General features: G+C 46.6%; 1 protein-coding gene across 5 annotated transcripts in view; it reads left to right on the top strand.

Moving 5' to 3' along the window:
* The first annotated feature begins 1,521 nt into the window (after positions 1–1,521).
* The window catches only part of LOC121868459 (calcium-transporting ATPase sarcoplasmic/endoplasmic reticulum type-like), a 45,766-nt gene continuing 24,203 nt past the window's right edge, over positions 1,522–23,084 (top strand). For 4 of the 5 annotated variants that reach the window (XM_042369106.1, XM_042369107.1, XM_042369108.1 and 1 more), the window contains exons 1-4: positions 1,522–1,631; positions 10,026–10,214; positions 10,878–10,978; positions 19,621–19,725. In XM_042369106.1, coding sequence (XP_042225040.1) covers positions 10,097–10,214; positions 10,878–10,978; positions 19,621–19,725 — 324 coding nt within the window. In that variant the 5' untranslated portion in view covers positions 1,522–1,631; positions 10,026–10,096. Of the gene's footprint in view, positions 1,632–3,885; positions 4,139–10,025; positions 10,215–10,877; positions 10,979–19,620; positions 19,726–23,084 lie in introns of those variants that run through there. The other variant, XM_042369105.1, reaches the window with a different exon arrangement.

The following is a 23,084-nucleotide window of genomic DNA, read 5'->3' as shown; positions in this document are numbered from 1 at the left end:
TTCACCAGGTGTTCCGTCTCCTTCACTGGGTAGCCCTGTCTCTTTCACTAGGTGTTCCGTCTCCTTCCTGGGTGTTCCCGTCTTCACTGGGTGTTCTGTCTCTTCACTGGGGTGTCTCTTCTTCACTGGGTGTTCGTCTCTTCACTAGGGTGTCTCTTCACTGGGTGTTCTCTTCTTCACTAGGTGTTCCGTCTCCTTCACTGGGTGTTCGTTCCTTCATCAGGTGTTCGTTTCCTTTTCACTGGGTGTTCGTTTCCTTCACTGGGTGTTCGTCTCCTTCACTGGTGTTCGTTCTGTCTCTTCACTAGGTGTTCCGTCTCTCTTCACTAGGTGTTCCGTTTCCTTCACTGGGTGTTCCGTCTCCTTCACTAGGTGTTCCGTCTCCTTCACTAGGTGTTCCGTCTCCTTCACTGTGTGTTCCGTCTCCTTCACTGTGTGTTCCGTCTCTTTCACTAGGTGTTCCGTCTCCTTCACTAGGTGTTCCGTCTCCTTCACTAGGTGTTCCGTCTCCTTCACTGGGTGTTCCGTCTCCTTCACTAGGTGTTCCGTCTCTTTCACTAGGTGTTCCGTCTCCTTCACTGGGTGTTCCGTCTGACACACAACCACAGATGGTACAGTTGTGGTAATGTGTTCCATGCCCCCTGTGGTAACCCGTGGTCTCCAAATGGTCAACCTAAATGACCTATAGCAAATGTATCCACCAATCACGTGCGTCGTTACATAACCAATACCCAATCATTCATAAACAGTGATACTATTATTGCGACGGAGCCGTTTGGAGACACTGGTTACCACAGGGGCCCCCGTAGGATCACATTACTGTATCGTCAGGGTGACCGACAGGCCCAAAGGTGGCAGCTGTGTCTCGCCTCCACCACGACACTGTGAAGCTTGGGAATCATAGTTGCTAAATATTTGTTACTGTAATTCAGTCCATGACGAAACCTGTCGCTTTTATTCATCCCATCAATGACAATCGCTGTTATTTATTCCCTCATTCGGCGACGTTAAGTAACATAAACGTCATAAAGTCGGCGATTCTCTTTGTGAAATTATTCGGTCCGTGGACAGCAGCTTGTCTTGTCTAGTGATGGGTGAGCAAAGGCATGTGAGCAGCCTCAACCTTCACACTGTACACTGTTGTGCGTCCCGAGTCGCTTGTGCCAAGTGGTAGGAATCACCTGTGTGTGAGCCTTGACGGGTTAGGTCATCAGCGGGGGGCTCGAGCAGGTGAATTTGGATGTGTGTCATTCTTCTGCTTGGCTTCGTCTAAGACTGATTTATGTGGGTTGTATCGGTAAGGAGGTGTGTCCTGTCTGTAAGTAGGACTGGAGTGTGGAGCGAGGCCCAGGTGCGCCGCGGTGATATGCTGGTAGTTAGGGGAGCGTGGAAAGATTGCCATAGAGGGAGAGGGTCGGGCAGCACCGGCTTTTGGCAGCCCCGACCCGGCCCGCTGCCAGCATCATTCGCCGCTAGAGGGCAGGCCAGGCACCCAAGGTTTTAAAAAGAACAGGGGTAGGCTTAGAGTTCTCACTTGTTCCTGGGCGGGACAGGGCAAGGCGGGCGTTCCTTTTCCTTTCTGTGTCTCTTTCCTGGGAGCCAGTCATTTTGGCCCAGGGTCGTGTCCTTAGGTAAGTGAACACCAGCCAACCTGGAAGCCGTGTGTGTGTGCAACTCATAGCCCTGTAGCTACGTGTTTCTGAAAATGTGGTGTATATGCGTAAAATGTGCACTTACCCTCCAACACGACGACCAGTCAAGAAATCTATCTCGTAGACGGAGTCTTCAAGCCGGACTAGTGGTTGGTGGTGAGAGAAGGGCGGAGGTTTGCCAGCCTCCTGTGGCCACCAGGCACACAGGGCTCTCCTGTGGCCACTGCTGCCCACGGCACCGCTCTCCAGTGCCTGTGAAGTGCCATAGTTTTACGACGAGCGTGAGTGAGCAACACGCTGTGGAAGGATGTAATAATGTGATCCACCGTCTCGTATTTTGGTCGCCAATCGCCCCAGTGGGACTCTGTTGTACAAGTCGTGTGCTCTTAAGTGCCATCGTTTTTTAGTACTGAAGAAAGTGTTTTTACTTTTGAAGACTATAAGCCGACCGCTTGATTTTGGCGAAGCTAGTGAGTGTGGGTAGGGGATGAGTGTGTGTTGGTCAGCCTCGGGAGGGCGCGTGTGGAAAGTGCCTAGTGAAGGTGCACACGGGAGGTGTACCTGTGACACACACACATACACATACACACACACTTCACGTCTCCACCACGCCTAAATAATCCACACAAATTCATCACAGTACCGCCTACTACTACTACTACTTTGCTGTCACTCGGAATCGAATATGACGATCATCCGGCTATGATACCACCAAACACACACACACTTGACACGACACAACCACTTAAGTAGCACTTGACTCCTCTTACACACTACACTAAAACTCTCACCCACATCACCACATTTCATCCACACATCACCATACCCACACACCCTCACCATACCCACACACACCTCGAACCCTCACTCCACACCTTAACAGCACCACACCACCACATCGCTCCACACCACCACCTATACCAACAGAATAGTGAATTTCTAAATGGCATAATATTTGGAATATAATTATGATAGGCAATTTATCAAGTTCACTCACGTTTTATGTATTTAAATAAACGTTTCTCTCTCTCTCACACAGAGCCTATAACTAATATAACCACAAATTATAAGTTCTATCTTTCTATTAAGTCAACTGAGTGATTAAAAACACAAGAATAAATGAAAAAAAAAGGAAATTATATATATTTTTACTAGATGAAAACGTAATAAGGAGTAATAAACACTTTAACAATGGTAATAAATTGGTTTTAGTAAAGCTTGTGTTAAAGAAATGGTGATTGTTCTTCATTTTCTCAAATATTCACATAGGCGGTGTTCATTATCACACAATGTATTCTATTATCAGATACGGTAGAGTGTAAATCAAGATTATATAATAGATAGGCGTACAGTGTGTTAACTTAGAGCTGTAGAAGGCGAGTATAATCACTTGTTTCCACAGCGTATCATGTTACCCGAGCCATCTGCCACACACTGGGTTAGAACAGTATACACTACAAATAGATTTATAGTTCGGCTTCTCTACTGCATCCAATCATGACTTAGATATTTATTTCTTTAATATTTTCAAGGTTAGGGGATTAGTTTCAACTTGGCAGCAATGAAAAACCGCCGCGCAGCTTCGTTTTAGATATTTCTAAACACGCCGGCCATCCCAAGGGAGCTGGTACCCCGTAGGCCAAAAATGAACTCCATTTGAACTTGGCGCACTCGAAATGGGGCTTTCCTATTTTAAGCCAGGCAGCGCCGACCAATGAGAGCTCCTTTATGGTATACGTCAGCACCGCGCAAGCCAATCATAGCCATCCACATTGAGTATCACGTTTTAGCTGCTCGGCAACTCTGTAAATCTTAATATACATGGATTTTACTGTAGTATTGTCTTACTGTAGTTAGTTTGTAGTATTTAATGTTCTATTGATTTTATATTTTAGGTTAGGGAAGAATATTTTCGTGATTCCAGTACAATATACAGCTTTATTTACTGTCATGGTGAACGAGGAATCAGCTGTAGGTGCGTCGTCTGCTGCCATTGTCATGAGATAATATTGTGCTTTATATATAGCTTTCCTCATATGCTGAAATATTTTCTTTAACATAACTAAACTCTAACATTTAGTTCTCATCAAATTATAATATATATATGTGGTCAATTGAGCGTAATATGTACATTAGCACGTAACTCTGACTTCAGTTGTTTTACATGAGACGCCCGTACGGTACGTGGCCATACGCCCTCAGTGTTGTTCTGGCGGTGATGGTGGGTGTTTGACACGAACTTAAATGAACAAATCTCACTTAAAAACTCGTGCTTAAGTCTCCAGTTTACTCCCGTCACGTCTGTTGTCGTGGATATGATATTGTGTTGTGTTGACATCATTTTAGTGTGCTAGTGTTAAGTTCAAGTGACGTATTTAGGGGTTAATTGTATTTGGGCAGGACGCTGTGCTGGGCCATCATCAGCTGCTGCCAGGAACTGTTCTCACAGAGTAATGGAAATAGTAAATACCATCACCTAATGACGGGTGAGTGCCAATACCACCCCTTAGGATCAAGATTAAATGTCTTTTGTTTACTTGACGTTTTAGAATTAAGAGGTCAGTGTGGTCATTACACTATTACCACTTGTGTAGTGAATAGTTCATACCAGAGGTTACTTGTGGTGTTCCGTCGTGACTGTTCCGTCGTAAGGTACAGACAGGTGTGGTGGTCGGTTAAGTTGTAGTATTTTAATGATTTTACATAATGGTTTGTTTGAATGAGTAAATGTAGGATAAAAGTGTTGTTCATTCATTATTTTGTCCAGTGCATATTAATCTTCGCTACGGGTTCAGGGATAATGCTGAATCACCTGAAGCAATCAATGTAGCTTTATAATTAAGGCAAGTTTAGGAATACCTGGGTAACTTGCACTATGGTTTTCATTTCATTAACCTTGTGTCATTTCACAGTTAGGCAGCACAGTTTTGGGAATTCTAGATTATTATGGCACTTAGGCAGTTTAGTTTTGAAGAATTTTTTTTTGGGTAGTTGGACTCCTATAACCTTACCACCTGTCATCTCGTGTAGTTACCAAACTTACCACTATAACTAGACATAAGAAAATAAGGGAGTCGTTTGTGTGTCAGTTCACGTGTGATCACTTTCGTTCAGCGTTACAGTTGATGTGTTAGGAAGTTGTGTTAGTAATGTCTCACTGTGCCAGGTGGCCAAATGTATTCATGGCAAAAAAAGTGGCACTGAGCCATGTTTGTTGCGTTCAGTAGCTGGCACGGTGCTCCAGACCTTTGGCATGCTAAGATGTTACTTATGTATATATTCACCTGTTATGCAACACTGTTTTTGTATTGATAAGAAGTTGAGTCATAACATTTGCAAAGTTGTTGAATGGTGTGCGACAATGTATTAGCTTACTAAGTCCTGCAACACAGCATCAGGTAGTGTTGTGAATTTTTTACCCAGCTTGTGATGCGTACAGTAGATGTCTGGTATAATTATAAGTAAATATGTTAAAACCATATACGTCTACTAGAGTTGTGATCGCAAAATATATTTTTATATCTTTGTGACATACTGTACCTACTGGTCTAACGCACGTTGAGGGCCTATAGTTAAGTTCTTAAATGTATACTTATTATAGAGATTTAATTTATTCTGAAAAATTGAAAGCAGCAGAAACACTGTACTGTATAGCTAAACTTATTCTTTGCTTATATATATATATTATTTCACCTAACGATTAACTACCGTAACACTATTTGAGGGATGAGTTTAGGCTGTTACGATCATTAAGCATTGTAAAATAAGCTAGAGTTCTCCACCCCATTATAAGTACAATATTTATACATTGAATAGTGTAGTCTCGCGAATTTAGAATTGTATAGTACAGTACCTCGATGCTTAAATTACCCTTCCATTTAATGACATTTTAATTTACTAATGACTTAAAAAGAACCAGTTACTGTATATAACGGCAGGTGTTGGTCTGACATGAGAACACTTAAGGTTCCTCTTAATTCACCTGTAAAGCATCACCAAGACTTACTTCGGAGCACACACGGAGGTCAACGTCCTCATTATACTTGAATGACCTTGTTGCCCGTTGTCTGGAGCTCGGGGCCCAGATCATAGCTTCCTTGTTCCTGGCCTCTACCATTGAACGTCAAGATTTTCAATTGTTCAGCTGATGTAAGGACAAAGGCGGGGGTATATGCCTACTGGTGTTGAAACTGTGTTCGTTCCTAGCATAACTGACTTTTATCGGCTCGGCAGCGTGTTGTTGCTAGGTTTTACAGAGAGTGGTGACGCCAGGCGCACATTTTCGGCGTAAGATCACATTCTCGTACGTTCATTCCATGTTAGCTGTTGTGAAGGTAGCTAAAAAAATCCCCACCACTTGAGACCCCTCCCCAGTTTGTTGATATTTTTCTCTGCACTTCATATACTGTCCCTTCATAGCTGTCTACTGTGCCGATATATTGATGATTATAAGCTACTGTACCTGCCGTCCACTCAGTACCGCTTGGGTGTTTTTCAGCGTTCTTAGTGATTTTCGTGTTTCAGTAGATATTGAGAGCAGTGAACTTTTCTACCAGATGGTACTTTTACTAGGTCGGTAACACGCTTATTGTGCAACAGTTTAACACTATATTGCCCTGGGAAGTATTGTTAGGTCGGTTGTGTTCTGTTTCTCCCGCGTTAGTTAGTCTTGTTTTACATTCAGATTTTTTAAAGGGGACATGACTCCATTTTTCACATATACAAACAGTAATAGTGGTATATCATATTGGCCTTGTCTTTATCATCAAGTGCTTCCATCATCTTATCGTGGTGTTCAAGCAGGTGTGAGATGTGATACAGTGTTGTCGCCCTGAAGCTGCTGCTGCCTGTGTTTTGGTTCATTGATTGGTGATCGTTCATTCCCCCCTGCGGGCTGGTACAATACTTCCATCACACCTTAGGAATTTGTTAAGGTTTTTGGCACGGAATGTTTGGGTGAATTTTTTAATATTCCCTCGTGACGGGTGACAAAAGGTGGTAACTCGCAGTGCTTTCTTGTTTCCTTACGAGTTGTTTTGATCATAAATTTTAGATAATCAGAAGCACATGATGTAAGACGTATTTATTTATGCACATTGTCGATAGCGGTGTTTAGCTGTCAAATATTGTGGTGTTATGAATATGGTACAATCTCCGTATAAAAAAGTGAAACGTGAAGCCTCGACTCATCTTATGATATTATTAACAAGTGTAACGCGAGAATGTGTCTCTTGTATCATTACTGTAACTATGATAAGAGAGGTCGTTACGCCATTAGAGATAAGCCTAAAGTGGTATACGCGTTAGTACATCCTTCAGATAAGAGCCATCACAGTTCAAGCGCATCGGTCTGTATATGCCATATGTAGTCCAAGGCTGTGAGTGAGGGAACGTTTGGTAGAGCTATCTTAGGTTACTTGTGTTTAATTTTGTTTGTACATTATGACTACCAGGTATATTAAATTGTGTAATAGTTTTTCCTTGAGTAGATTATGAAGTTGTGTTGGGAACGTGAGTTATACTGCGCCCTGAGTAATGGTACCACGTCCCAATATCTGCACCAAACTGTAGAAGTGCAAGTTAGGTGGTCTGGTAATTTCAGTTCTCGGTGTGAGGTTATCTCTTGAGTCAATTTTGGGCTGTAGTGAGCGTGTTTTTACCGAGTCATTGGCGATAATTCAGATGCATGTATTCGTCACATACTGTCGCCATCGAAGACATATTTCATACTAACTCGCGGTTTCACTAGTAAAACAGTTTATAAGTGACGGTTTTATTAACTATCCGGCAACGTAAGCGTATAGAGTTTTCATTGTCCGCCATACGGTAAACTTTTTTTCTGAAAATTAAGTTATACTGATCATGTTTACTCGGTATAATAATCTCGAGTTATTTAATCTAGCTTGTAATCCTCGGTATCTCGGTGTTATATTGTACGGTGCCGGTAAAGGTGTAGTTATGGTGCCGGTAAGGGAGTAGTGCAGTGTAGTTCCGGGTTCACGAGTGTGCTGCTGACCTGTACGCCAAACTTTGTCTCTCTAAACAGAATGGTAGTGAAGATAGTCTCGGTGTAATGGTGTTATAGGGTGTTGTAGGTGTTAATTCACTAGCTAGAAGAGATCATATATTGCCAGTCAGGGGAGAAACGACAACGTGGCTTATGGTACCGGACTTTATACAGAGACACCGGGTCTAGATTTGTTGAGTAATTACAGTAGTAGTAGTAGTATCAGTAGAGGCGCTCGACAGACGTGACGTGTCTTGGTGATAAGGTGACCCCCGTCCTCCCAAGTTGGACCATCCAATCTTATCTTATTCCACTAGTCTATATATACTGTGCGTTGACCCCATTTACCGTATCGGAGGAGGAAGAGAGGGGTGGTGATGTGTAAATGCGGCATGGAAGCTAAGCAAAATACAGAGGTTAGAAAGAAAATATCTAGTCAAAATTGTCCCGTGGCGTGGTAGTTGTAGTGACGGAGAGAATGATTGTAGCTGGTGGGATCAAAGTTGTCTTTAAACCGATGAAGTTACAGCACACACAAAAGAAATCATTGAATGTTAAAATGCCAGAGTGTATACCACCTGTTGGTCGAATTCTCGCTTCGTGGGGGGGACTTGTAAGATAAATCCCACCTTGGGTATCACATAACGCGCGAGTCAGGTTAATGTTACTTTGTGAAAGAGTTCGTTCACTTGTAAGATGCTGGTTTTTTTTTACCATGAATGAAAAGCAAGTGCAAAGAAGTTAATGCTATCCCCGTTTATGTACGCAACACATACTAGTATTAACGATTTCAAATAGTTACGAAAAAAAGTTTACAACCAGTATATAGGTTACCTTCTCTTGCGGTACATAGTTAATCTCTCGCGGTACAGTTCTCTTCTCGCGGTACAGTTATCTTCTCTTGCGGTACAGTTATCTCTCACGGTACAGTTATCTTCTCTTGCGGTACACAGTTACCTCACGGTACAGTTAGCTTCTCTTGCGGTACACAGTTATCTCACGGTACAGTTAGCTTCTCTTGCGGTACACAGTTATCTCACGGTACAGTTAGCTTCTCTTGCGGTACAGTTATCTCACGGTACAGTTAGCTTCTCTTGCGGTACAGTTATCTCACGGTACAGTTAGCTTCTCTTGCGGTACACAGTTATCTCACGGTACAGTTAGCTTCCCCGGTACACAGTTACCCCACGGTACAGTTATCTCTTGCTGTACAGTTATCTCTCACGGTACAGTTATCTTCTCTTGCGGTACACAGTTATCTCACGGTACAGTTATCTTTCTTGCGGTACACAGTTATCTCACGGTACAGTTAGCTTTGCGGTACACAGTTATCTCACGGTACATTTATCTTCTCTTGCGGTACAGTTATCTCACGGTACAGTTAGCTCTTTTGCGGTACACAGTTATTTCACGGTACAGTTATCTTCTCTTTGGTGGTACACAGTTACCTCACGGTACAGTTATCTTCTCTTGCTGTACAGTTATCTCTCACGGTACAGTTATCTTCTCTTGCGGTACACAGCTCTCACGGTACAGTTATCTCTTGCGGTACACAGTTATCTCACGGTACAGTTAGTTTCTCTTGCACACAGTTAGTTACCTCACGGTACAGTTAGCTTCTCTTGCGGTACACAGTTACCTCACGGTACATTTATCTTCTCTTGCGGTACACATTTATCTCAAGGTACAGTTAGCTTCTCTTGCGGTACACAGTTATCTTCTCGCGGTACAGTTATCTCACGGTACAGTTAGCTTCTTGACGATTGTAAACAGCATTAATGTATAGTATTGACCTTGACTTGGTTCAGGCGTATTGAGGGCTGCAAGTTGTCCCCATTGAAAACTGGATAAATATAGGTTAGGTTATATTAGGTCAGGTTAGGTTATATTAGGTCAGGTTAGGTTATATTAGGTCAGGTTAGGTTATATTAGGTCAGGTTAGGTTATATTAGGTCAGGTTAGGTTATATTAGGTCAGGTTAGGTTATATTAGGTCAGGTTAGGTTATATTAGGTCAGGTTAGGTTATATTAGGTCAGGTCAGGTTATATTAGGTTAGGTTTGATGTTACTATTTATTCAGTACATAATGTATTTTGTAGATGGTCGTATTTATTGCAGGATGACTACAGTGATTACAGTATTAGCTTGACACTTGAAGTACTAATGTGTGCGTGTGTATGTGTGCGTGTGTATGTGGCGTGTGTATGTGTGCGTGTGTATGTGGCGTGTGTTTGTGTGCGTGTGTATGTGGCGTGTGTTATAAACTTTAAGGTATTTTTTTTGTAGTTAGTTGCAAAATGCTATACTATTATTTACCGTCCATACATTCCGATGGTTAGGTTGATGAGGATTGTTTTTGTCCACAGTTGGGAAAGCAGTTGAGTTGGACGGAGCAAGTGACAGAGAATAGATCGCCCGCCATCACCAAGCCGCCACCATGGATGACGCCCATTGCTACCCCTTCGAGGACATTCTGCAGAAATTCGGTGTGAAAGAGGAATCCGGCCTTACTGACGCCCAGGTCAAGGACTACCAGGCGAAATATGGCCCCAACGGTAAGTGGTGGTGTGGTACTTGGGGTATTACTCACCAAATCTAGCTTCATTAAACCTGATCTAACCTCACTAAATCTAGCCTCACTAAACCTAACCTAGCCTCGCCAAACTTAGCCTCGTCAAACCTAACCTAGCCTCGCCTCGCCAAACTTAGCCTAGCCTTGCCAAACCTAGCCTCGCCAAACCGAACATAGCCTCGCCAAACTTACCCTCGTCTAACCTAACATAGCCTCAAACCTAGCCTAGCCTCGCCAAACTTAGCCTAGCCTTACCAAATTTAGCCTAGCCTCGCCAAACCTAACCTAGCCAAATCTACCCTAACCTAACTAGAGGGAATCTGGTGCAGTCTCACGTTTCCCGTTAGTTGGGGGGGATGGGGGGGGGGAAGAAGATTACCTCACTAATCTTAGATAATCCGGGACTTGGTTAAACTTCTCGTAGTGAGTGAGTGTTAACGCTAACGTGTGAGATCTTGATAAGCTTGTGTGACTTAGCATTTACTGTGAGATAGGAGGGGTGGGGGTTGCTGGCTTATCAGATAGACCCCCATCCATGTCTTAAATAGTGTATGTCTATTCTATTATCTCTCTCTCTTTCTCTCTCTCTCTTTCTCACCCCCCATCAAGAATAAAGTAATCAGAGTTGTTATTCTCCGCCCAACAGAATTACCGGCAGAAGAGGGCAAGTCACTCCTACAGCTCATTCTGGAGCAGTTTGATGACTTGCTTGTTAAAATCCTCCTGCTCGCCGCTATCATCTCTTTCGTGAGTATTGTTGTTGTTATTTGTTATTGTCATTGTTATTGTATTTGTTAGTCTTTGTTGTTTTTGTTATTGTTTTGTTGGTGGTTTTATTATTTATTATTGGTGAAGTGTCATTATTGTTGTTGTTGTTTTTTTGTTGTTGTTGCTGGTATTATAACTTAGTGTTGTTGTTAGAGGATGTTATCATGGTGTTTATTCATGCCTTCATCACTGTCATTGGCCGCCATTGTCTATCTTATCATTATTACAGCAGACTCATCATCATTATCCGTCATTATTAGTGTCATTATCATCATCGATCATTATTATTGTCGCCATAATTGCCTGTACACTCGTCTTTGGTATCAGGTCAGGTAAATAGCAACCTATCCCCCCTCCAACACCCTCCTCCTCCCCTCCAACACCCTCCTCCTCCCCTCCAACCCTCTCTTCCACACCCCCCTCCAACCCCCTCTTCCCCCTCCAACACCCTCTTCCCCTCACTGGATCCATGGGTTTGGGGTCTGAAAATAATACCATATTAATCTGGCGTCGACCACAGATTAGTATTTCACTTATTATTATTATTACTTATTTTTTTATCGGATCTGGAGTGATTTTTTTTTTTAGTTTTATTTCATAGTGGCGAGAGAGAGAGAGAGAGAGAGAGAGAGACTGTGGGTAAAATTCAACTGTTAGTCGTATTTTTAATGGAGCCAGTGATTACAAATGTAGATCACTAGACGAGCAAAAACAATGTTGATAATAATGTGTAAATAATATGATAAGTTTGTTTTGTTGTTAACTAAAAAACACAGAGGAAGAAAACTTGAGATTAGAGGAGTTTACTTGGTTAATCTCAGCATTGTTGTTGTTTATAGTGCTGGAAGAGGTGTAGTGTGTGTAGTGCTGGGTTACACTACACGCACAGGTGACCCCCTCTCTCTTACCTGTCGTGTGTGTGTGTGTGTGGTGACTCACTCGTAACGCCCCCCCCCCCCACTCCCTCCCCCGTGACCTTGTTGACTGCCTCCGTTTTATTTATCCTTGATGACGTAATGAAACCTTTAATCACCTGTGCTGCTGACGTCATAAACCTGAGCTGCTGACGTCATAAGTGTGGCAGCGTCGCAAGGGAAATATATTAATTAATTTAGTATTTTTATTATCTGTTGTTGTTTTTTGCTTCCTTGTTTATCAGCACCAGTATCATAGAGACACAAACAGGATGAATTTTTACGCGTATTTATTGAAACGTGTGCTTTCCTTTGTATTTAATCAGGAATACCCACAAAGGAAGTTGATAGGAAAGTCAGATACCCCGTGTCCTGGTTGGCAGACTGGCTGTTAGTGTCCACGTGTAGCATAACAGTAGACATATGGCTCAGATTGGCCTCTCTTGTGTGTGTGTGTGTGTGTGACGTGAGCGAGCTACTGGTGGCCACGGGGCGAGCGGTGGGTGGGTGGGTGGGTCTTGCCTCATACCACCTTCTGGAACATTGAGAGTTTCATCATGTCGACTACTCACTCTCGTATTCCTCCTCCTCCACCACCCACTTCCCTTCCTTCTTATTTCCTCCTCTTCCTTTCCTCCCACTCTCACCTCCTCCTCCTCCTCTTCCCCAAGTCTCGCAATAATTAATTAAGTGCAGGGTAGTTTTGTTGTGTTGTGTGCAGACATTACATAAGAACATAAGAAAATAAGGAGTCTGTAATAGGCGAGAACATGGTTAAGTATTGCTCAAGGCTAGTGCTGTTTGTCAGAGGAGAGGAGAGGGGGGGGTGGACATCGTTTATAAGCTGTTACGAGCGATAGGGGAAGTGTCTAGTGATAAAAATGTGAAGTGTTAGTTATTGATTGAGTTATGAAAGTCGGGTCTACACGGCGCTACTCCTACAGCTATGTTGTTGGTATTATTACTATTTAACTCTAGTCAGGTGGTTGATCACATGGTTAGGTTGTTGAGGTAACCCTACTTGTGGTGATGTCACTCTTGGTCGTCGTTCCTTGTGGTGATGTCACTCCTGGTCGTCGTTCCTTGTGGTGATGTCACTCCTGGTCGTCGTTCCTTGTGGTGATGTCACTCCTGGTCGTCGTGTCGTCCGTCAGTACAGTCGTTGTTAACCTTTTACATCGGGTGTTACCTGTAATGCTGCCCCACTCACCCTGCTGCCCCACTCACCCAGCTGTCACACTCACCCCGCTGCCCCACTGGTCACCTCCCCCAAGCCAGGTAGACGGCGCACCTGGTCACCTCCCCCAGGCCAGGTAGACGGTGCACCTGGTCACCTCCCCCAGGCCAGGTAGACGGTGCCCCTGGTCACCTCCCCCAGGCCAGGTAGACGGTGCACCTGGTCACCTCCCCCAAGCCAGGTAGACGGTGCACCTGGTCACCTCCCCCAAGCCAGGTAGACGGTGCACCTGGTCACCTCCCCCAGGCCAGGTAGACGGTGCACCTGGTCACCTCCCCCAAGCCAGGTAGACGGTGCACCTGGTCACCTCCCCCAAGCCAGGAGACGGCGCACCCGACACCGTTGGTTACCTACATTAGCCGGTCAGGCGGTGGACTAAAACCTACAGAAAGACGTCTCTGCTCTCACCATGGTGACATGATGACGTCTTCCCCATGATGACGTCTTACCCCCATGATGACGTCTTTACCCCTATGATGACGTCTTCCATGATGACGTCTTCCATGATGACGTCTTCCCCATGATGACGTCTTCCATGATGACGTCTTACCCCATTTTATGACCCTCCCCCATGATGGACCAACGATACATTACTTCCACACGGGGCGGAACCAGTAGGAGTGGCCAGTAGGGTGTTGCGTTACCTCCTCCGGGTGTTCCGAGCGAAGGTTCCCGGACCAGTGTGTGTGGGGGAGGAGGTGGTGGTGGTTGGGGGTTACGTTTGTCCTTGGGGTCGTGTACGGAGACCATTGCCCAACTTAGTTCAGAATGTTGATAAAATTCCACTTCCACGTTATGGGCAGGACGTGACGTGGCTCTTCTAACACCACCTCTTCCCTCTTCTTCACCTTCTCTTCTATTCCTTCTCTTGTTTCTATTCTTCCTCCATCCATCCATTATATCTCTCCTGCCTTGCTGCCTCATTTCTTTCTCTCTCTCTCTCTCTCTCGGGAAGAATGCAATTTAGTTGGGGTTTGTGGAACTCGGGTGAGATATTGGCTCAGTGGGAGGGACCCGTCCAACCCGCTGCCCGGGTAGTGGGGGTCTGATTCAGGGTCCCGTGGTCGTGTTTTCGGGGCCCTGAAGAGGGGGGTGATCCAGGGTCTTGTAGTGGTGGGGGGTTAAGGCAGTTCAGGGTCTTGTGGTGGAGGGTTATGGCCGTGTTCTCAGGGTCTTGTGGTGGAGGGTTATGGCCGTGTTCTCAGGGTCTTGTGGTGGAGGGGTGATGGCTGTGTTCTCAGGGGCCTTGTGGTGGAGGGTGATGGCCGTGTTCTCAGGGCCTTGTGGTGGAGGGTTGGGCTGTGTTCTCAGGGCCTTGTGGTGGAGGGTTGCGGCCGTGTTCTCAGGGTCTTGTGGGTGGAGGTGTTTCCTTGTGGTGGAGGGTTATGGCCGTGTTCTCAGGGCCTTGTGGTGGAGGGTTATGGCCGTGTTCTCAGGGCCTTGTGGTGGAGGGTTATGGCCGTGTTCTCAGGGTCTTGTGGTGGAGGGTTATGGCCGTGTTCTCAGGGTCTTGTGGTAGTGAGAGGTTGGGGGGTAGACTTTTTGAACTGTTCAGGAGACATTGGGTAAGAAAGTGTGGATATAACGCGCAAAATTGATCCTGGTCCGCGGGAAAGAGGCGGGAAGCTCTCTCCGTCCGCCAGGCTGGGGGGAGGTTCGCGCCATTGAAGGCATACTGTTGCGGCTACCACCACCACCACTAGCTGGGGGTTCATCCACACAGTAAACTTGGTTACTGGACACTCCCAAGAACGGGTCGGTCGCTTGGTTGAATCCCCGTGAAGGCCGGCGACATAAGAACTCGGTGAGAAATCTAGAGGGGAAGCTGTTGGTGGATCACGTGACAGGTGACGTCACTTCTCTGACGTGTGTGCTTGCGTCATTCAAGGTTGGGGTGTAGAGGAGAGGCTGCCTGGCAAGATGTTTAATGATTTGTTCCCGTAATTGTGTTCCAAGTAAATAATTCATTGTATTTAATTAGGGAAAAAATAAATATTCTGCTTGTGTCACTTGTTTTTCGGGGGAGTGACTGTGACCTGATGGTGGGAGGAAAGTCATTAGTTGGTAACCTCAGCGGGAGTGTGGTGGCGTTTGTTGCCGTTTCATATTTCTATTTGTTAGCGAGCCTCCTGGTTGGTCGCGGGTGCACTAGTATCTCGCCTCTAACATTGCTTCCGAGTGTGTGTATGTGCGCGTGCGTATGTATATGTGTGTGCGTGCGTGCGTATGTGTGCGTGCGTGCCTGCCTGCCTGCCTGCCTGCCTATGTATGTATGTATGTATGTGTGCGCGTGCGTATTTGTGCGTGTGTATGTGTGTGCGCTCCCTTAAGAGACTCAGGTGTCGCAGGTAATTGTTGATCAGCACAGGTGTCAGGCACAGCCGTCATCAGGGACCCACACTTGAGCCACCACCATTTTTACTGGTGTGTGTGTGTGTGTGTGTGCAATGGTCAGCATACTCGCCTCGCAAGCGAGAAGACCTGGGTTCGATCCCCGGGCAAGGTAAAACTAGGGGCAAGTTTCTTTATGCCATTTGCCTCTGTCTACCCAGCAGTAATGGTTAGCCAGTGCAGTTGGCGAGTTGTCCGGTCTTCTCGGAATATTCCTTGACTTTGGATCATGCAATTCGTTAACTTAGGGTGTGGTTGTTGATGTTGGCGACAGCTTCTACACCTGAAACAAATTCACGCCTAGGTGGCCCTTGGGTCGGCCATCCTCGCTACACGAGAGGCAACTATTATTATATGTGTCGTCACGTCTTTCACTCCATCTTTTATTGTGCTCTGTTGTTTATCCTTGTTATTTATTTATTTTTTCATTTCTCGGTCGATTATGTTGAAATCACGAAGGGGAAAGTGCCGTAGGTGTGGAGTTTGAGGTGTTATACTAAGTTGGTTGGTGAATCCACGAGGCGGATGTCCGATTGTTTCTTCGTCTCATTATTTTCACTGAAGGTCTAAAATTACAACACGATAGCGAGCAACACGAGAGTTTAACCAAGATACGGTACGGCTCAACTCATGTACCGGCCATCTATACCTCAAGGGGAAAATTACACAGGTGTTTGGGTAACCGGACTGAGTGGAGCGCGATTGTGTGTGTTTGAGTGAGTGAGTGTGTTTGTGTGTCGCGCCAATTATCCACAACACCGAGAATTTCATTATACCCAGGTTGAGATTATACGAATTTTAATTAATTTATTTTTTTCGTGTCAAATATAATTACTTGTGTAGTAAAGACAGACAGGAAATGGTAGCGCTCCACCCTCTATCACGTTATCGGTGGGTAATCTGAGTATACATCCTCCACGTCTCAGTCCACGTCGCCTCCCTCCTCTTGGCTGGGCTCTGTGGCACTACTGTTGTATGGATAATCAATTGATGGCTCACTACTTCTGCTGCACCGTGAACTGTTAGTGGTGATTGGTGACGCTTATCGGTGATGGTGTCTAATATTGTAAGGCGGTAAACAAAGAAAATGGTCGCTTGTTACAATTTCTCACTGGGGGGGGTCGCTTGTTACAATTTCTCACTGGGGTACCTGTATGATTGTCAGTAAGAGTTTACCCATCAACGAGGTAGTTGAGGTTGCCAGGTACAGAGAGGTTTGGATTGTGTTGTCCGTATTTTTATCACCTTCGTTGTTGATCTCAATTTAGTATGTAGTTCTGCTAAAGGAGGGTGGTAAATTTCCTTAGTCACGTCACACTGGGTGTTTTTAGTCACGTCACACTGGGAGTTTTTAGTCGTCACACTGGGGAGTTTTAGTCACGTACACTTTGGTGTTTTAGTCGTCACACTGGGGTTTTAGTCACGTCACACTGGGGTTTTTAGTCACGTCACACTGGGGTTTTTAGTCGTCACACTGGGTGTTTTTAGTCACGTCACACTGGGAGTTTTTAGTCACGTCACACTGGTAGATTTTAGTCACGTCACACTGTGGGAGAAGGCCATGTAGTAACGAGTGTGTATGTATGTGTGGTAATTAAAAAAAATTTGGTTTATTGGTAAATATTTACGTCTGATGGTGGCGCTTGTGGGCGGCTGTTGGTTCTAGGGTCTTAACTACTCTCCTTGGTTGTTTGGCTAATCTGAGTGTCCATCGTGGAACTAACTACACCAAGATGTTATGGAGACGAGTCAAATAGGTGAGGAATGTTTGCTCTCGTGTCTAGAAATACATATCGCCCCCCCCCCCTCATATCCCCCTTCACCTCCCCGTTCTCTCTCACTCACCCCCCATCATTCCCGAAATTGACAGGTGAGGTAGGTATAGACAGGTAAGATGAGAGGTAAATCTAGCACAGGTATGTTATGGCGTGGGGAAGTAGGGTGGATGAAGTGATGATCTCTGTTTACCTCTTCCTTCCTCCTCTCCCTCTCCCCCTCCTCCCCCCCCTCCCCCTGGGCTTGTTACCCACCCTCTCCCTGTTTGGTGATTAGTGAGGTGGTTAGTGAGGTCGAGTCTTGGTTTCATATCGACGTCATATTTATCCCGTTTGATGCGCCGTTGAGGGGGCAGGGTTGAGGGGTAGGTGGGGTGGGGGGAGGGCAGAGGTAGGGGTAGGTGGCGGGAGGGGGAGGGCAGAGGTGGGGGGAAGCTGTGAGAATACGGACCCAGGTATTGGAGTGGCGGCCTGCGTTTGATAGACAAGGTAAACTGTTAGTGAAGAGTAGGTCGAGAGGAGAGGGGCGTGCCACCCACCCACCCACCCGCCCGCTACCCCGCCCGCCCGCAACCCCGCCCGCCCACAACCCCTCTCTTCCGCCACCTCCGCTCACTCACACACACCCAAGACTCAAACCCGTCTTCTTTGTTGCTGTATAAAGACAGTAGTAGTAGTAGTAGTAGTAGCAGCAGTAGTAGTAGTAGTAGTAGTAGTGGTAGGACGTGAACCAATGAAGGTGATTTGGTCATTACAAGTGAACCTGACCACTCCACACAGCCCCGGGTCAGCTATTTATTAAGGTGTGGATGGTGGTCAGCTGTTATGGTGAGGAGAGGGCTGACTTGTACACTTTACAACCTACACCCCTCATCCACACCCCGTCATCCCCCCCTCATCCACCCCCCCTTACACCCCCCCTCACCCACACCCCTCATCCCTCTCCCCTCACCCCACCTCCCTCACCCTCTCCCTCCACCACACTCTCCCTCACCCCACACCCCCCTCTCCCACCCCACCAGCAGTAATATTTGAGAAAGTGGGCGGCATGGGTAATATAGTGAGGAAAGTGTGCCAGCATGGGTTAATAAGAGAAGGTGTGGGCGGCATGGGTAATAATATTAACTAACTGGGTGGTGTGGAAGATGTGGCAAGGTGTGGCAGCCCTGACCTGACCTGTGGTGTGGTTGGTAATTTTTTTTTTTTTCATACTGTAGTGAATGTGAGGCCGGCCAGATTGAGCCAACTGTACTACACGAGGGGGTGAGAAAGTTACAGCTGTAATGACTGTAGGGGAACTCTCTCTCTCTCTCTCTCTCTCTCTCTCCTGTATGGAAGTCCCCGGGCAGGGTGAAACTATGGGCAAGTTTCTTTACGTCATTTGCCTCTGTCTACCCAGCAGTAATTGGGGACCTGGATGTTAATCGTGTTCCGGGGTAATGGTTAGCCAGTGCAGTTGGCGAGTTGTCCGGTCTTCTCGGACTATTCCTTGACACTGGGGCCATACAAGTCGTTAACTCAGGGTGTGGTGGTTGTGTTGGCGACAGCTTCTACACCACAAACAAATTCACGCCATTATGTGTTCTGTGTGCGTTTCCCGGCAGAGTTCATTAAGCTCCCCTGTGTTTATCATATCACGTCTGTTACTATTTATATACGACGACCAGAGTTGTGTCGTGTGGGAGTGATAATGAAGACAGCACGAATAACACCAGGTAGTGAGATGGCATGGGGTTAGGTTAGGTTTGGTTAGGTTTGGTTTGGTTAGGTTTGGTTTGGTGTGTGTGTGTCTGGTTCCTTGTGTGTTAAATTTTCTTGGTAGTCGTCCTTCCATCCTCCATCCATCATCCTTCTTTCCTTTCTCCTCTCCTTCCTTCCTCCGTTCACATCATCCTTTACCCCTTCGTTCACTTCCTCCTTCCGGAAAACAGGCCCGACCAAGTATGGGGAAAGTGGCCTCCAGTCGTATGTCAGCCCCCCCCCCTCCTCCTCCTCCTGCCGCAGGTGTTGTCAGCCACTTTCACTCTCCACCGCCCAAGGATTCTCGTCACCGTCTGTTGTAATTTGTACCAGTTGACTTGTTAGAAGGAACGCGGGGGTGTTGTGTCAAGTCGCCCCGTGTGCGTAATGTGTGGTGAGTGTGCGTAGTGTGTGTGTGTGTGTGTGGGGGGGGGGACTGTTACCTCGGGATATAATGTGTGTGTAAGCTGTGTCACTAATGATCAATTAATTCACATTCACTCCAGAGATGATTACCTCGCATTTCCTCAAGATTGACCCAGATTTCTTTTTTAATCCCAACAGGTCCTGGCCTGCTTCGAGGAGGGAGAGGAGACCGTCACCGCCTTCGTCGAGCCCTTCGTCATCTTGCTGATCCTGATCGCTAACGCCATCGTCGGCGTGTGGCAGGTAGGTTAACCCTTCTTGGTCTCTAGAGCCACATTGTGTTGAGGCCTCTACCATACTGTGGCCGCTCTCAACACCACCTCAGGCCCCTTGTATGGAGAGCTCACCACTTTAACACTGCAGGACTGATCGGCTTGTCTGCCCTCACCTGCGTTAAAGGAGAGGATATTGGTGAAGGTGGTGCTGCTTCACTACCACTTACCTCACTACCACTCCTCTATACTCCACTTACCTCAGACCTATACAGAGGTTTGAGCACAGTGTGGCACCTTAAAGGGAGATATGTGGTGCATCATGGGAGCTTACAGAATGTTAAGGGGGGGGTGATGTGGCGTGTCGGGGAGTAGAGTTTTAGTGTGTTATATATGGTGTGGGTGGTGGTCACGGTGTATAGGCCCGGGGGAGGAGGAGACATCACCCTTCACCCAGCAGCTGGTGTGTGTCTCTCCGGGTGTTGCATCATCAACTGGGGGGATCAGTGATGCGTCGTTAATGCTCCACCATTTAGCGTCATCCACACCGCGTGCTTCAGTAGAGGGGTGGCCTTACTGTCCATCTGAGGAAACTTTTTTTTGTCTCAGACTGACAATGCTGCTAATGACTTTGGTTAGGGGGAAGTTCAGTGGACAGTGTAGAGGGGGGGTGTGTTCTGTTAGTTTAAGTTAGTAGTGTAGGTGGTAGAGGCTAGCAGGACGGTAGGTGTGTTCTGCTCTGGTGCAAGTTGTGAGCAGTTAGGTGAGGAGAGAGAACAGGTGAGAGGGACTGGAGTGGAGTGGTTGGTGAGGTATGGTGTTAAGTGTGGCGGTGATGGAGAGCCTCAAGGAGCTCTTCCCCACGAGTGGAGGCCGCCAAGCACACCCTGGAGTGTGAGAACAACCCTGGAGGATCACTTAGTCCCCCTGGAGCTCCACCTATTACTCGTCCCCTTTCCTCTAGACCATCTACTTCACTTCTTCTCCATTGTATTAGTTAAAGAAAAAAAATATAGAGAGAGCTAAAGGGACTTGTAACCCCGACTCAAAGCACTTCACCTGTTGCAGTATCATGTGACATGGGGTGTATGTGAGGCACTTTCTGACTCCTACGACCATCCCAGTAAATGTTTGTTTGCTGTTATTCAATAGTGGAGCTGTGGATTGGTTATAACTGGCGCACTAAGACTGTTAGAAATGGGGAGGTGGTGTAGGGGCAGGTTGTGGTCCCATATAGACAATGTGTGTGTGCCGGGGTGAGGGTAGGGCAGGTGAGGGGTACTTGGGTCGGTATTCTGCAGCGTTAAACAAGAAGTATCGAGGCTCTTGGGTTATGTGGTCCCCTGAAGCTGTGTGTGGGGGGGATATAGGCGCCCGCCCTCTCGGTACCTCGACGAGTGGGTGGAGTGGGAGTGAGCTTCGAGTCCACATGGAGGAGAGAGACAAAAAAAGAGGGAGAATATTACACACTGTAGCCACTATAACCTACGTCACCGCCGCCTACATGTGTACGAATAATGACACAGACACACACACTGACGATCTTAACTTTTTGCCTGCTGGTGTTGTGAAACTGGGATTGTGAGACGGGTTGTGATGGTGGGATAGTGGTGTTGTAATTGTAAGACGGGTTGTGATGCTGGTGTTGTGAAACTGGGATTGTGAGACGGGTTGTGATGGTGGGATAGTGGTGTTGTAATTGTGAGATGGGTTGTGATGCTGGTGTTGTGGTGCTGGTTATGATGGTGTTTAGGAACCGTGGAAAGGTAATTAGTCGGTTGTGGATCTTATTGGCAGTGATGGTTGCTTGATGGTGATAGTGTGTGTTGAGGGAGGGGCGTGTCTGTAGGCTATTTCCACCGGCAGAGGCAGTGGTCTGTTCCTTCCACGACGCTGGTGCCAAACACGCCCCCGCTGCCACCACCTGCCGGGGAAGGGAGACAAGAAGTGATGGGGGAGGGTCGAAGAAAAAAATCAATACAAATTATGACGTATAAATTATGGTGGTGATGATGGTGATTATGGTGGTGATGGTGATGTGTGAGAAACAGCTGGTCGGTGGTAATATTCTAGTGTGTGTGTGTGTGTGTGTGTGTGTGTGTGTGTGTGTGTGTTAAAGGGTACATACACACAAGCACAAAACTAGTTGAGAAGCCTTAAATGTTGTTGCTGTCCCCACGCCCGCGCCTTCCTCACTGCTCATCCCCACTCAAAATCTGTCCTCAAATAGGTGATGAAATTGTCGTTTGCCAGGTGAGGAGAGCTGTGAGGATAGTGGGGAGGAGAGGTGTGAGGATAGTGGGGAGGAAAGGAATGGGAGTAGAGAAGAGGGGGGGTGGGAGTGGGGTGCATAGGTTGGCAAGTGTTCAAGTTTCTATTCACGTCCGTAACTGTTCTAAAGGCAACTGTGTGGTGCCCCCATCCCTATTCCCTATCCCCTACCCCTTCTCCCCTTACCCATCACACCCCCTCTCTTTCTCCTCTTTCCCTCACCTCCCCTGCAACAAAATCTCTCTCTCTCTCTCACAAAGAACTTGAGAAATAGGTACCTTGAGGACGGCAGTGTGCCACCTGCTCTCCCCTTTCTCCCTCCTCTGCCCCCCTCCCACTCCTTCCTCCCCCTTCCTCCCCCTTCCTCACCGCCGTATCGCGTCCAGCTCTTACCTTCACACTGTCCAGGTAATCATACACTGGTCCAGGTAACTCGCACACTGGTCCAGGTAATTCATACACTGGTCCAAGGTACCATACACTGGTCCAGGTAACCGTACACTGGTCCAGGTAACTCATACACTGGTCCAGGTAACTCATACACTGGGTCCAGGTAACTAACACACTGGTCCAGGTAACTCATACACTGTCCTACTCGTCGTTACTTGTGTGTATGTACCACTGAGGACGCGTGTGTGTGTGTGTGTGTGTGTGTGTGTGTGCGCGCGTGTGTGTGTCCCGATGGTCAAGTGATTAAAGACGTTGTGTTGACGATTATAGTAGAGACTTAGCCGTATAGGGGAGGGTGGTGGCTGTAGAGGATATACTGTAGATAAGGGTGGAGGTTGGTTGATCTCAGAGGCAGGAGAGGAGTGTGTGTGTGTATGTTATGGAAAGGTTATTTGGGTAGGTGGGGGATGGAACAGGAGGATAGGATTGTGAGTAACTGTGATTCTTGGACTGTTTTGTTGACGCGATGCTGACTCTCTCTCTCTCTCTTCTCTCTCTCTCTAATACTGTATAGAGGGGTAGGGTGTCATGAGGCGCTGGTAGCTATAGGGAAGAGGCCAGTTCAAGCTCTCCTCCTCTACCGCATCACTGAGGCGCGCGTGTTTGGTGTTTAATGAGCGCTGACTGACTACCTCTAGTAAAGATAACAGCGTCCTCTTACCCCCCTCC

Source organism: Homarus americanus, unplaced genomic scaffold (assembly GCF_018991925.1).
Source record: "Homarus americanus isolate GMGI-L3 unplaced genomic scaffold, GMGI_Hamer_2.0 scaffold21930, whole genome shotgun sequence".
Lineage (NCBI taxonomy): Eukaryota > Metazoa > Arthropoda > Malacostraca > Decapoda > Nephropidae > Homarus > Homarus americanus.
This window is presented reverse-complemented; position numbering and strand designations above follow the sequence as displayed.